This window comes from Chiroxiphia lanceolata, chromosome 13 (genome assembly GCF_009829145.1).
Source record: "Chiroxiphia lanceolata isolate bChiLan1 chromosome 13, bChiLan1.pri, whole genome shotgun sequence".
NCBI classification, from domain to species: domain Eukaryota; kingdom Metazoa; phylum Chordata; class Aves; order Passeriformes; family Pipridae; genus Chiroxiphia; species Chiroxiphia lanceolata.
Window position 1 is genome coordinate 66,893 of NC_045649.1, and position 16,066 is coordinate 82,958.

Here is a 16,066-nt window from a genome sequence, read left to right on the forward strand (position 1 = left end):
AAAATTTTTTGTGTACAATATTTCATTATTTTGCTTGTTTAAAACCAAGATATTGTTTGCTTGGCAATGACTACAGCAGCCATTGTGAAAGATGCACAGTTCTCCATGCATGACAAAATCCAAGTATGCTGAAGGAAATCATCCAAAGCAGCTCAACTGAAAGAACAAGAACAGTACTACTCATTGCTAAGGGATCACTTGGCAGCATTTAAAGAGATGCCTACTGAAAACTAATAATTAAGAAAGAGGTTTTACTAAATCAAACAAAAAAATACTGAAACTTTACTGTCTGAAAATAGAAATTAGCTTACTACAATTAAGAGATTTAAAATTTCTGATTCAAAGGTTATTGAAGACAAAGGAAACAACCCTAAAATGTAACTTAAATAGACTTTAGACCATGTCTTAAAATGGTGCATTTTTCTTCTCTGTAGTTCAGGTGACAGACAAAAGTATTTAAAGAAAAACCTCAAACCAACAGGTTGAAGACACAAACCCTTCGATCAAATAAATCTTGCTCTACATATTGGTGCTAACAGGACTTCTTTAGTTTAAAACAGTCTGCACATTATTTGTTGCAACACAATCAAAAACAGGTGTAAATCTTTAACTTGATCTTGGAAGGGGAAACTCAAATGCAGCTTCTCTCTCCCTATGGCACTGTGTATCCCTCCATTCTGTTACATGCACTTAAAAAGAAGTCAATGATCAGTAAGTCTGCTCTTCCTCAAGGTGGTTGTTGCCAACTCCAGCAAACAGCATTTATGATGTTTGGCTACATTTCCTGTCAATGAGACTGCAAACTACCTTAGTCTTCATTCTACATCAAACTTTAGAACAAAAGCCAAATTTAAACTTTACATTGAAGAGCATGCAAAAACATTCTTTAATTTTGTTGCAGCACGGAAAAGAAAGTAAATGTCACTGTTTTCTTTAAAGAACTGAAACACTGAAGAAATTTGAAACAGGAAATTGAATAACACACACAGATCAATTTTATACATGAGACAGAGATGTACTACAAACACAATATAAGAAACCAAAAAACGTATTTAAGTTTCTTTACAAAAATTCAGAGTGAACAGAAAATACAGCTTCAGCATATTAAACAATTCCCAAACTTAGTCTCAAATTAAGTTTGAAATGGGCACTTAGCAAGCATTTGCAGGGAGAATTACGTGGGGAATCCACGTCTTTTCATGTGCAATTGCTTAGCCTCTAATGCAGGTGTTCTCCAAAACACAAAAAATCAGCAGTTACAAAAAACCAGCAGATGGTTGTTCAGGTTTTTAACAATCTTCTCTTAGTTTTTTGCAAAGAAGGTTACGGGAGTTGCTTTCACATCACTTAGACATATCACAAAGATTCTTCCCAGAGTTTTTTCAAATAACTGAAATACCAGAGAATCCACAAAAAGGCCCATGTTTTTCTATATTTAGCTAAATCTCCTGGTCACCAGCAGCTGGCACCATGATCCCTTTGGTACTGGACAGCTGCAGCCTCTCCAGCTCTGCCTTAATCACTGCACAAAAGAGGTATGAGACATGCTTAGCAAAAGAACAGTTTACACAGTAACATGAACTTTTTTCTTTTCCTAGACAAGCATTTTAACAGATAAATTAAATATCACAACACTGCATGCTGCCAAAAGAAACTGGGGGTATCCACCATGGGCTCCACTAAAATGAGCTTCTCAGAAATTCCTTTGCTTACAGGTGATAAATAAAGTATATACCATCCCCTTCACCCACCCAACTGTTTTAAACAGTTAACTATGTCACAAAACACTTTTCCACTCTGATTTTTCACATACTGAATTCTTAGCTTTCCTTATCTGAAGCAAGAGTCAACTTCTTCGTGCACTAGATTGTTGAGAAAAGTATTCTTATTGTGGTGGTTTGAAAAACCTTTTTTTGAGGTAGTAATGGTTTGCCCCACTGATAATACTGGACCAATCAATAGTCCACGTGTGCCCTACAGAAATTACATACCCACAGAAATGGAAGAGAAGGTGGTGAAGATAGTTTAGAAGGTAGGTAGCCATGACCTGAGCCACGAGGAGGAAGGGGGCCAGTGAGCCCCTCTGGGGGCCAAGGGCCCCCAGCCCCAGCTGAGGCCACGGGAGACCCGGTATAGTGTCAGAGCTGGACCGGGTCCCCTAATCAAGAGCTGGAAGAGTTTCCTTACTGTCAGCAGCAGCAGAAGACACTGAAAGCGGCAGCGGAGCAGTCCTGAACAGAGACAGCGGTGGTTGAAAGCCAAAAGACAGCCAGGAGCAGCGAGATAACGTGAAGCCGGCTGAAAGACGCAGAGATGTTCCTGCAGGAGGGAGAGCTGGCAACAAAACAGAGGAAAACTCAACAGAGCTGGTTTGGGGTAAGACTGTATTATTTTCCCAAAAACCAGAGACTCTGTGAAGAGGAGGGGTGGACTTCCAAACCCTTAGGGAGTCCCGAAATGCAGCAGCAGCTAGAGAGAGAGAGAAAGGAGCTGAAAACCCGAAATCATCCTGAGAGCTGAGCCAGGATGGAATGCAGAGGAGGTGGCCGTGCCCTCCACTGCTGCTGCTGCTTCTATCATGCTACTGAGCTGAGACAGAGCAAAAGAGCTTTGGTAAGACTGAACTGAAAGCTGCCTTCAATGTTCTAACCCAAGAGGAGTGAAGATCTACAAGGAAATCCCCCAAAGGCTCGGGGTCAGGGATGGAATTTCTACAAAGTAAGAACAAAAATCCTGACTGCCATACATAAATCTGCTGCCTCAGGAAAATGAAGGACACTAACCAGTGCCACAAAAAACTGAAATGAAGGAACTGTGGCCTGAGAGGTGATAGAAAGACTTTTCTCTTCTCTTCTTGGACTTTTATAGAAGAAGAAGAGAAATTTAATGTAATGTAAATACATATGTGGGTGTAAATAAACCTTTATATTTTCCCCTTCCCCCAATAACGAATGTTTGTGTTTTGTCTGAAAACTCTCCACATGAGGTAAAAAAGACATCAAGTCCATACCATCACTAAACCCTCTCACAGGAGCAAACTGTGGGAGAGGGGGGGGGCTTGAACTTAAAAATTAGATTCTTGGGAGTTTCAAACCACCACACCTATCAGTGCTATGATAATTGCTGATTGTTCAAACAGCAAGTATCAAAAAAAATTTTAAAAAAAAGAAAAAAAAAAAAGAAAAAAAAAAAAAAAAAAAAAAAAAAAAGAAGCCAAAAAACCTCCTAGGATTTCAAAAGTATGACCCTGCTGCTAAGACCCCTTTCAGTTTCTGCATTTCAAACCATAACCATTGTTGCATATCCCAGAAGTACCCTTTATGGAGCAGAAACATATATTGATGTATTTAGCACTGACAGGACATCTTTAATATCTCCAAATTTACACATCACACTTTTCAGAGAGGGAAAACAAATGCCAATCTTAACAGAATAGAAAAAAGACCCTTCCTCATCAAAATGCAGCTACATCGAAGAAGATGAAGTCTCCATACCACTTTCAGCAAGAAAACAAATCACCAGAAGAGAGAGTTCCCTGACATTAGTATTGCTATTCTCAGGTTACTTTCTTTCCTCCCAAACAATTCAGAGGTTCTGCCTCAACTCCACCCCAGTCTGCCTCCTCCATGACTTCTTTCTATAGTTGTGAGGCAACATGAAAAACGCTGAAGCCACATGTGCTACAGAGGTTATGCAAAAATATTCCACTCCAACCACTACAACTGTGCCATTTACCCACACTGCTGCCAGCAGAAGTTCTTGAATTAAGATAGCTTAGATGTTATTTGGACACGTGTTTCTGTCAGTCCTATTTAGCTGTAGTGTCTAATTTATTACATGATTGATGTTATATTATCTCTGGACTTTGCCAAAACACGTACATGTAAGAAGTAAGCACTGTGAAGAAGAATTTTTGCATTATTTATGTGTCCCCATTAAAAGTATCTTTAGACATATTTTATGTGAGCTTTATTTCAAGTCTTGTAGAAGTCTGAAAATCTTTATTAGTAAGTTACCATATACTAAAAGCAGTGAACCAGGAAGAAGCTTATAGTAAATCAGAACTTTATCCACATTCTCAAAAACAGCTTATCGCTAATGAACAGCAGAATCTGTTGCTGCGCAAAAGCACTGAACACAGTGCCGAATGTAAGCATGAGGAAAAGGTCTGAAGTCCAGTTAGAGAACTCTGGGCTGAGAGGAAGCCATGTGATAACTGGAACATAAGCAGAGCAATTCCTTGGCAAAAACCAAGGGTGGCAGCCAACCAAAGCTGGTTAGTGACACCAAGCTGATTAGTGTCTCATTTCTACACACAAAAGTCAAGGGAAGATAAATAACTTCCCACAGGACACATGACATTGCCGCGCTTTGGTTAACAGGGTGCACAATCACTGTTGAGTTGAGATTCCTATTAAAGCAAAGTGTATTTGGTTTTTGTAAACACTGTTCAGACCCCACTGTCCCTCTTCTTGCCTTGTATACCCAACCTAACATGCTGGCATTATTTCAAAGACTGAGGGGATGCCAAATTCACATTTCTCATCCCTGATGATCCATAAAGAAGGACTCACGTGTTTATCATCGGATCACAAGATAATTCTTTGTACTTCTTTTTCTAAATGAAAGATGTCAAAGCCTATTGAGCCACAATTGAGCAGTGGCAGTCAGTGGAACCTGCTTAGAAAAAAAAAGGCTGATTTTATTCACAAGCAAGTACTGGAGCTATCTGGGAAGGCTAAATTATTGCACACTAACTAATGTTCTTCTTATGGAAATGGTTGACGAGAAATTCTATTACGTCTGTGGTGTTTAGATGACACCCTATCACTCGATCATTTGATTTTTTTTTTTTGCAACTGGACATGCCTATCTCGTATTGGCCTTTTTAGCCATCAACGCGCTTGCAACAAACGTGGGTAGAGCCCTTCCCAAATCTTCGTTCGCGAAGCCTGGCCACGATCATCACCTGATGTCCTAAATAACGCAAAATTCAGAAAAAAAAATATAAAACAGAGCTATGACAAATAAAGGTCGGAGTGAAAAGGTCAAACTGAAATAAGAATCTGTCAGAACCATAAGGAGCAGCCTAAGAGATTGTGCAAGGAGTATTGGACAACACAGCCACTACTTTGCATGGTTACAGTGCCATGACAGACCATACTCTTGAAGGGCCATGAGTCACCTTAACCCATCTTCAATCAAACTGAGCAATCCAAACAAGTTTTTAAACCAGGTTCTGAAGAACAAGCTGACAAAACAAAATCTTCCCAGGAGAAGGTTCACAGAACAACTGCAACCAGTTTCTCACATTGACTGTGGTGGAGCTCCTGGATCGCATGGAAAGCTGGGACCATCAACACTGCTTAGGCAGCTCTGTGCGCACACACCGCGGTGCCAATACCAACTGTGTGCACTTCCATAGGGCCACAACCTACAACTTGAACTGTGCGCTCAAACAGTTTACCTTAGCTGGAATCAGGGCCATTACCAACACCAACAAATCCCTCCAGGAGCCCGTTATCAGCTGCCACAGAAGGCTCTGGAGGGTTACACTCTTCCCTCCAGTCTGCAGGCTCCAGCTTGTGCTAACCAGCTGTGAGATACTCTGCCTTCAACAGCAGCTTCCATCTCCACCATGTCATATCATCAACACTCCTCCCATAGGAGTGGCCTGAGTACTCTGCATAGGATAGAGAAAGAAGCACCAAAACCCAAAGGAATAACACAAGGAAGTTCAGATTCCCCTCTACAGAGATACAAACCCCCAAAAAATAGGAAGAGACAGAAAAGGCTAGTGGGGAAGAACATGCTTGTCAGTACAAGTAGGCAAGACGTATCTTTATACGCACACCCTGAGGATATGAAACAACTACTGTGAAAGTAAATTAAAAAATAGAAGGCACTTATAGTTCAAACAGAAACAGAACTACCTACCATACATTAACAGAGACGTTACTAGATATTTATGGCCTTTAAAATGAAGAGACTCTGCTAACTTCCAGTAGCACGGTTGTGCACTGCACTCTGAACAGCAGTGTGTAAGAGACCACAGCTTGCCAGTGACCGATGGAGTGTGACGGGGAGCTGAGTGAGCATCTTGAAGTGTTTTGTTTGCATGTATCCTACGGGCAGCCTCATACCCAAATGAGAGGTGGTTTGAGTTGACCTTCCTTTATCCATCGTGGCAGCAGCTTCCACAAGCCACACTTACCAACCCATGGCCAAAGCTAGCTAGTGGAAAAAGCACTTCACAAGATCTCCACCTGCTGAGATGGGTGAAAAACACCTGTTATTTTCATGCACATGGACTATATGGTAAGCAACCTGAGAGTAAAACAGACCTTTTTTACAAAACAAAGACCAGGCCCTGCACAGCCTTTAGGGCTAGTACCTAAAATTGTCTGTGACAACAGACAGCTTGGGAAAAACAACTACCTTTCATCACTCCAAAATACCCACAGTAGACATGGAAGAAATGGATACAAACAGACCTACTTGGTACATGAAATCTAAAATTTCTTTGAAAACTATACAAAGAAAGAAAGAAAAAAACTCCAGTGGGTACATATTGGGAGATTAAAGCACACATTCTCAGAGAAATGAACGAAGTAACAATGCAGGAACTGAACTTTGTTCTTAGGACAGTTGAGTATCACTCAGCAAAATAACCCTGTTGGCTTTCTTAAGCATAGGCCCGAGCAGTGCAGACTCCCTTCAGGGATTACTGTACATCCAATAACATTTGCAGTCTGAAAAGTTTGACTGCACAGGCAAGGAAGAAGAGGTCAGGTGTTTACTGCTTTTTCTTTTGTTGCCTAGAGTCACGCATGATTCACAGAGGGTAAGTCAGATTCACCAGCTGAGCCCATGGGAAGATCCTCTTCCTAAAGATTACAGAAAACTAAACATAACCAAGGTAGAAGAAAAACACAGATTGCACAAAGAGTTAAAACAACCTTGTACCAGAACTACTCTGCTCTCCAAATCTAAGCATCCTTCACATTCCCACTAGAAAGACTCACTATATTTAAATCATTACCTAAAAGTCACAGCAAAACACCAAGACAGGTTGAGCACTGATATTAGCTGCCTAATTAAAGAATGTACTTCTCACCACCCAAAATCCCCTTCTACTTACGTGATTTTCTTCTGTAATTGGAATAAATTAACACCTAACAAAAAGCAGCTTTGCCTGGCAGGAGCAGTTGTGAGCTACACAGGCACAAAGCACTTGCTGTCGTATTCAAGGGCCCGGTTTGCTAGACAGCTGCGTTTTTTAAGACGATACAAACAGGAAGAGCAGCCACCTAAGACGTTGCTAATTTAACTGACTTCGCTATCACCCGTTTATTTCGGCGACGGAGCACTGAAAACACTTGAGCGTATCTCCACGTACTCTTATCACTCTGGAGACGGCAGCTTGTGTAGAAACGATAAGAGCCGTCCCTCCGAGCCGGCCCCGCTGCCCGCTGCACCCCAGGCTGTCAACAAGGGGCTGGGGGGCGGAGGGAACCCCCGAGTGGCTCCCGTGCGCACCGGGGGACACCGCGCCCACAGCACCCCCGAGGCACCGCCGCAGCCGGGCGGGTTGCGGTGCCGCCTCTCGGCCCGGCCCGGCCCGGCGGGCTAACAGTGGCCACAGGGCTCCCCCACCGGCCCTGGCAACAGCGGAGCCGCCGCCCGCCCCAGCGGACCCGGCAGGGCTCCTCATCCGGGCGCGGCGACCCGAGCCGTCCCCGGGAGCGCCCCCGCCTTTGTGTGCCGCGGCGGCGGCGCGGGGCCGGGCTTGCTCGAGCCCCCGGAGCGCGGGCACCGCCGCCCCCCGCCCCAGCCGTGCGCGCTCACCGTCGGAGCTGACGGTGTCGTAGGAGTCACCAGGGGCGGGCACCGCGGCCGGCTCCCGGTAGTCCACCCAGCTGAGCCCTTCTACGCTGTCGTACTCGGCGCGGGGCTTGTCCTCCACCGGTACCACAGTGAAGTGCGGCATGGCTGGCGGGGCGGTGAGGGCTCCCCGCGGCACCGCGGCGAGGCAGGCGGGACGCGGCGCGGAGCCGGCGGCGCATTCCTGCCCCGTGCGGTCACTTCCTCTCAGGAAACCGCGCTCCTCAACTCCACCCATTCCACTGCGAGCGCCGGGGCGGTGCAGCTTCTACCGCCCCCGGGAGCGCCGGGCGAGCGCCGGGTGCGGGGCTCGCTCCGCCGGGCGGGCGCGCTCAGCAGCGGGGGTGCAGAGGAGGGGCCGGAGGCGGCGAGGCAATGCGGGGAAGGGGGAGTCTTCGTCCCGCAGTCATCGTAACAGGAGCCGGAGCCAGGGGCGGCGGGAGCGGGGCGGGGCGGGTGCCCGCCGCCCTCCCTCACGGGCGCTGCCCGGCCACCCCGGGGAGGAAATTTCCCTCTGCCGTGTCCCGGGTTCCCTCCCCCGCCGCCGCCATTTGCTGGGCAGGAGCGATGCGGGGAGGGGAGCGGTAGCGAGGCTGGGGCCGGCAGCGAGCGCTTCTTGCCTGGGGCCGGGTGGTCCTGAAACCGCCAGAGGGGCGGGGTGCTGCGGGGCAAACATCACCAACCGAGCCGCGGGCAAGGCGAGCCAAGCGCGCCGATTATGGATGTCACGGCTCCCAGCAGGCGGTTAGAGCCCCGTCCGGGGCTGATGAAGCGGGCGCTGGCACCCCGAGAGTGGCGCTAGGTCCATGCAGGTGCCGGTAGCGGCAGCTGGACCCGCTTCCTGTGCTTGCAGCGGCAGCACACAGTGATTTCCCTTGTGCCTGCCCTCGGCTGTGGCTGCATGAAACCCTCAGCAGGGACGTGGCAAGCGGAGCGAGCCCACGGGAAACATGGCAGCGCCAAAGGCGTGGGGGCAGCGGGAGTAAGAACGCTGCCCCGGGGAGATTTGCATGCAGGCTGGAGCCGAGGGTGTTTGTAGCTGTATGCAAAGCACACAGTTGCTAAGACAGCAGACGGCCAGGGCTGATGAACTGTCGCCTCGCTGCAGAGGCAGGGGCCGGGGTGCACCATTGTTCTGTCCCACTCAAGGGAGGCAGTGGGGTGACACCCCCTCCCTGACGCCTCGGTGGCGGCAGGGTTCCTCAAGCCTGGGGCACGCCAGACTCGCAGCCTCCTGTCCCCGAGAAAGCAAAATTCGATTTTGCTTTCACATTTGAAAAAGCTGGCGCCAGCAATGGGTATCTTGGCCCTCATTTCGTGTATGGTAGCCTTCACATGGAGTTTAAACGTGAATTAATAGTTGACAATGCTATTTGTTGCCTGTGTTTGAAAGATGGCCTTGACAGTAAAAAGATCCCTTTCTAATGTGTTGTGTAATCATCAGAAAAAAGCTCTAGGAAAAGAGTTTGTGCATTTTACTATGGGTTGTCAACTGAAACTAGTTCTGTAGATTTTTTTTTTTTTTACTAAAATACTCACTGATCAAGAAATCTTTGTACAGCGACAAGTTAATCCAGTAATAATATAAGTTTTGTCTTCAGATCACACAGGAGTCTATGGAAGGATACAAAGCTTAATGTGGAGGAAGAGTCTAGGAGTAGACATTTCCTGTGCTCAGAACCACCTTATTCCCAGCTTTCTGAATTTGTCCTGCCTTTTTGACAAAGCAACCCCCAGGTCACTGGGAGAAAGAAAAATTTGTAATGAGCAGAAAAGAAACAAACATGAGGGAAAATGCTTTGTTCATGAAAACTGAGTAATAAGTCTACTTTTAATTAGGTGAGTTTTGAAATAAACATGAAGGATCCATGCTGTGGAATGACTACTGCCAAGGGGGTACAAATCTCTCAGTTCACTTAACACCAAGTTGCTGGTAGACCACCTCTGGAGAAAGTCAGAGCAATTACACCTCTTAGTATTGATCAGACAGATGGAAAGACTTCTGTAAGACTCCTATGTTTTCATATAATCTACATTTTGCTTTTGTCTCTTTGCTCTGTTAGGGGAAACAAAAATGATCTTCATGTGGCCATGTGTATATATAACAGTGTCACCGGTTTTGGAGGAGATTGAAAAAAAAAAAACAACAGAATTTCCTCTATTCAAAATTCATGGGTTTTGGCCTAGGGTGAGATTTTTTTTTTCCCCTCAGTAACCCTAAAATGAGCACGTTTTTAAACACAGTCCCACTGTAAAGTTTTACTTGCCATTTCTGTGGCCAAGTTTGACCAATTTTAATAATCTAGAAAGCATTTCTGGCAATTTTAGAAGCATTAGTTCTGACAGATGGGAAGCATACTAATGCACCACTTAGTCCACTGTCCTATCTGCAGCAATATTTTTTCCCTTAGAGGAATGTAGAACAATGGGCCAAAAAATAGCATTTTCTGTTTTACCCTCTTTGGTTTAATTACATTTCATTAGTGTTTATGAAAAGTATGACCTAATAAGCTAAAGCCCAGCAAGAAAACAGGAAAATGCGTAATTGGTAGGGGATAAATAATTTTATATAGAAAAAGATGATAACTCCCCATTAAGCCAGTTAGTTCATGTTCAGTCATCTTCTTTCCTGTTTTCCACTTTATAAAGCTTTTGAGTGGAAGTCTCTGGTCTAAGTAAGCTGCCCTAGATAAGAAATATGTCCCCAAAGTTAATGTTTTTGGAGTCATCAGGAAGAGAATTAGACTGGGCACTTCCTTCTCATCTTGCTTTTCAAAGCAGATGTGGCAAGGAGCTACTTTTCTTTAGGACCCAAAAATGCATCTGTGCCACCACAAAATGTTTTAGCATCATAAAATCAGTAGCACTTAAAGTGTACCCTATGAGGGGAAAAAAAATAACAAAAAAAAAATGGAGCTCATGCACATATACCAGCAACACCCCTCTCTGGAATGGAAACTATATCTGTGAATGTCTCAAGAGAGAATTGAGCCCTAGGAAACCAGTCAAGTTTATTGAAGCAAAAATATTTCTTTTGTCTAAATACAATGGTTCTTTACTGACTTGTAGAAAGAACGTAATTAAAGCTAAGAAGTTATCTACCCATATCAACTTTGTTTAGTGTCTGGTTTGTAAGAGAATACAATCTCAACCTGGATGATTAGCTTTTTTTTCATGAAGATGATAAGTGATTGTTATTCTAAATCGTATGAGTGGCCCTCATAAGTTCAAAAGTTGTCCAGTATGAATGCGAAGCTGGAATGAAACTAGATGATCTACAATACTACAGCATTTACCTGAGACAACATTGCTATCCTCTCGTTAAGTGTCAGGGATGAAAATTACCTGTTTTCTACAAAGCTAAATTTGGGTGTATGGTTTCATATGGGAACAGACTTGTCAATGAAAACAAAAAGCAGAGGCAATTATATTAATTTCCTTTTTTTTTTTTCATCCCTCTACACATGGCACTGCAGTCCCAACAGAGAAAAATTAAACTTCTAAGAAAAATTCTGATGGTTTCACAGCAAAAAAACATTGAGTTCAGCTCAGCAGAATCAAGGCTTATTAGAAGAGAAAAGGTCTGTATTTTCACTACTCTAGTGTGCATTTACAGCATCAGTGAAATCAGCAGCCTAAAGATCAGCAAATCCATCATCTCCCCTCTGATACAGAACCAGGAACTGTTTTTAAATTATTATTAACTACAAATCATATAATCAAAGACACAGTTCGGTTCTTAATTAATAAGCCACTGGGCATTTGTGAACTGCTTTAACTAGGTATAAGCTTCCAGCTGAAAGGTCAGTACACTTCGGGAGTAAACAAATATGTTGTTTAGGGTAGTTTAGTAAACTGCTGAAGAGCCTGATATAAATCCTCCAGGCAGGCAGGTGAGGTCAAGTTTGCCTTGAATGCTTCTTATTACAGGTGACACCAATGAAGTATTAAAAAAAGGAAAATCGAGGCCAAGAAAAAATTATCACCCTTAGAATTAAATATGTCATGAAATTACAATTCAGTTTTGTGGGTTTTTTTTAATTCATCTGTAAAATTATGTTGCCCCTAACATTGTTTGGGGCATAATACCTCAGAAGTTTAAATTAATTTTCTGTAAATGAAGCTATGAAATACCTCATTGATGGAGTAATCTGCCCATTTATTGCTATCATTGCTGACTGTAATATTTATGTCCCCAGGCAGAATAAGTGGCCTGCTCAGAGGTATATACAGAGGATGCACTGCCCTAGAAGCCTGAAGGATAATCCATAACTGTTTATACAAAATATATAAAACTTCTTGAGTGGAATACCTTTATTTTGGTATTTTAGATCGTAATCATATTGCATCTCTGTTAATACAGACCAGTATAATGCTCCTCTCCTCTTTGTCAACGGGACAATCTATGAAACTGTGCTTTGAAACCATGGGAAATTCTAAACCATATAAGATGAAAAGTATTTATAAATATCCTAAATGTCGTGGATCATCCAGTTAGTAGCATGGTACTGGCCCAGAAATAAAATACATTCTGTTAGAACAGAAATAAGGTTGCTGGCTAGAGGAAAGGTTTGCAGATTTATAGACAGCATAGATCTAGCATAGTAAAAAGATCTCTGGGAAACTGAAAGCCTGCTCAGTTAGCTCCCATACAGTTAAGCACAACACCCTGATACCTGGAAGTATTAAACACTTGCAAGATTTGAAGCCAACTTTTTTTTTACCAAGCATAGAGATATTTAAAAACTATGTAAAGAGAAAGGCTGGGATACACACAGTAGGGAATCTGTAACTGCTATTTATTGTTTTGAAAGATTTTTCCCACTGGAGTGGAACCTGGATGACAAGTAGCCAAGAGCTGACATCAGAAAAAAATAACAAAACAAAATTTGTCACTGCCAAGGTACAGCTTCCCTGGACATGAGGCTTGACAGGAATTCTGCAAGTTCATGACCAGCATTTCACCACAGTGAACTTCGATTTTCAGCACATTCCTGCTTCTCCACATCCAAGGATCACGCCAGCTTGTGGACAAAGCAGGCCGGAAATTTGCAACCTGTCTGCAAAGGTTGTGACTAACAAAGACCAGGATCTAGTTCACCCATGACAAAGACAGGCAGTGGCTGGAAGAGGTCCTTTGGAGAGGACCACAACATGTACATGTACATGTGAAGAATGGGGGATGGTAGTCAATGCCTGTAGGAGACACAATGTGAAATCCTCCATATGCCATTTCCAGGAGAAAAGTAAAGCAAGGAAAAGCCACATTATAGTAATACAGGAGCTCTTATGCTAAAGGCAACTGAAAATTTTGCTGTTCTGCTAGAAAACGTCACAGTTTAAACATTAAAAGACCACAAGAGGACACTATGGTGCCACTTATCTTCAACATTTATTTACTTTAAGGAACTTCTGCTTGACTTGTAAAATTGCTTATAACTGTATTTGATACATGGAATAGCCATTTATAAAAAGATACCTTAATTTCATCTTTAGAAACGGAAAAGTTGCTTAGTCTTTTAGATATCTTTTTTTCCTACTCAACAAGGTTCTGTAAATTCAAATAAGAACTGTATCAAAGTTTTCTACAACAAACTTTTTAAACACTGCAGTAATTTTTTGTGTAGAATTCAGATGCTGGGAAAAATACTACTCAGTGTTTTATTGTCGTTTTTTCTTTTATCTTTATTTAAAGGGTCAATTTTCAGATCAGTTACATTTTTAGCATGGATTGGTTTGTCATGGTGTATTTAATTTTTAATAAAGGGCTCAGAGAAAAAAAACTGAGTGCAGGCCTAGACGAGATTCTTTAGATATTGAGTTTAACTACAGGACACTCAGGGAAATTAATCCAAATGGATTTTTCAAACTGTATTAAGCTTTTTTTTTTCAAATGTTTGTATTCCAGACTAAAGGGACCTTCTTTTGAATTGCCTGACAAAACCTGTATTAGCTTCAGTTTTAATCTCAGATATTTTGATCTTTATTTTGTTTCTCAGCAACAACCCTCGGGGGACACTGAATTTTTGCTTCCTGAGCTCTGTACTTTCCTTTCATTGCAGAGTTGGAGAAAGAAGTGCTTTATGAAAACATATAGACCAGGTGCTGACAATGGGCTTCAGAGGAAAATACCTGATATAGAGAGGAAAGAATCATCCTAATGGAGTTTACAAAACCATTTGGGGAGAAGCAACAGAAACAGAGCAAAATTAAGTGCCCTCTCACCTGAGTTATAATTGTTGAGGCCAGAGCCTTGATTAGAACCTGCAACATTTCTCTGATGTAAGCTAAATGTAGATCTTTGTTTACTTTGCTTTTGCTTCCCCTCCACTATTTGTTGACCCATGAGAGAAGCAACTGACCAAGTAAAAGAGGGGTTGGTTGTTGCTTTTGCTCTGAAAAAAAAAAACAACTTCACAGGTTGTAGGAATTTCTCAAAAAGTGCAAAAAAAAAGTGCAGACGCTGTGGAAAGAATTGACACCATTGCAATGAGTGCCAGGAAGCAGAACAGGCTACAAGCAGCTCATCTGGTAATACTGGACTAAGCGACTGAGAGGTTCTGTCTCAGTCACCGAAGATCCTGGACATTTGTGAAGTACAGAAATGGAACAAAAATGCTTCCTATTACCACAAATTTTGGTTTTCCTCTATTTCCTTCCCATTTCCTAATGAAGTTATAAATAAACATGAAGGTTAGGAAAAATCTCTGGTTTCAGAACATAAAAAAAGTAAAATTATAGGAGAACCAAAACAACCATTCCCATCTCAAGTTCTTCTACATAGGTGTAAAGTTTGTAGGTAAGGTAGCAAGACAAAAATCAAGACCAGATTTAAAAAAAAAAAAAAGAGAAACAATTCTTGAAACACTGAATCAAGCTTTCCAGAACAGTTCAAGAAAGGTTATCCAGCATCACAGTCTGTTCTGAAAATAGTTCAGCAGATCCACTAACATATTGCTCTGGGTCTACAAATTCAATCCAACAAATCTTGAGTAACTGAAAGTCACTGTTAGTGGGAAGACTCTTGGCTTCTATGCAACTAGATTGTTCAACACAATTTGTAAAGAATTTGGTAAGTGACAGGAGTATATTCAAAATATACTTATCAAGGAGACCATCCTAACAAAAGAATTAATGAAGCTTCATTTTGAAACATGAAAGAACAGGGTTCTTCCGGAAATCCTACTTTTACATGGAATGCAGAAATGGATGGTAGGAACCGTCTCAAGTGACACTAGAAAACAACTGACTTGCTGGTTTTCCATTCTGTTCATGCTTAGCCCTCTCTTTCTCTTTCCTTAGCCTTTCTCTTCCCTTCCGCTTTCTAACACAAAGTTAGATACTTTGTGTGTTTACAAATACTGCCCTTAGATCAGCAGGACTTTTATTCTATACTATTCTATTAAATTCTGTAGATTTCATATCAGTAAATAAAAGGAAAAAATCACAAATTTCAGTATATTTGATTGAAATGTCAGTTTTTAGCCTACCAAGAATAGGCCTATCTCAATATATGCTCTTCTCTATAACAGTAGCTTCTAACCTCACATACCTTGTGTATTTGAAAACATGTTCCAAAGGCCAAAACAGCAGAAGATTTATAATAAAAAGGCCTCTTCCGAATCTCATGTCTAGGAATCCACTGGCAATGGTCTGATTTTAGCCAGCTAGAATAAAAATGAAATAATAAAACCTGTTACTGATAAGGATAATTGTTTAAATGAGAAAAAGACTTCTGCAACCCTCTGACTAGCTGGAATTCCTTCTTTGTCCTGGGTTGTTCTTGTTATCATCTTCATGAACATGCAGCAAACAGCAGTCCTCAAATTATAGAAAACCATCTACAACATTGCCTGTTCACCTGTACTTGAATACAGGAGATCTACTCCCACCCTTCAGTAACTCTCCAGTTGCCCACTGTCCTGGTCAAGGTTCAAAAATAAGAGTTTAGTACTGCAGGATGGATCTCTAAAACTAGTGGTAGGCATGAAACCCAAATCAAAATAGCCTTGTCTTCCATCTTGTCATCTCAAAAAACAAAACAAAACCCCAAGCAAACAAAAAAAATCTCTCTTCTCCATATAGGGTGGTCTCCTCTGAGTAAGCTATCACCTATTGAAGAAAGTTGTATAATTTAAGAAGAAGTAATATCTGAAAATATCTTGGCATATCTGTCTTAATC

At 42.4% G+C, this 16,066-nt stretch overlaps 1 protein-coding gene and 1 long non-coding RNA gene across 3 annotated transcripts in view; one reads left to right on the forward strand and one right to left on the reverse strand.

The window, feature by feature from the left end:
* SLC12A4 (solute carrier family 12 member 4) overlaps positions 1-8,087 on the reverse strand; it is a 48,185-nt gene extending 40,098 nt beyond the window's left edge. Inside the window, exon 1 of one of the 2 annotated variants that reach the window (XM_032701495.1) lies at positions 7,849-8,044. In XM_032701495.1, coding sequence (XP_032557386.1) covers positions 7,849-7,990 — 142 coding nt within the window. In that variant the 5' untranslated portion in view covers positions 7,991-8,044. Of the gene's footprint in view, positions 1-7,848 lie in introns of both variants that reach the window. The other variant, XM_032701498.1, reaches the window with a different exon arrangement.
* Positions 7,822-14,678, forward strand: LOC116793564. Its single transcript, XR_004359531.1, has 3 exons — positions 7,822-8,003; positions 9,486-9,723; positions 13,947-14,678. It is a non-coding gene; the product is annotated as an uncharacterized LOC116793564 (long non-coding RNA).
* The last annotated feature ends 1,388 nt before the right edge of the window (positions 14,679-16,066 follow it).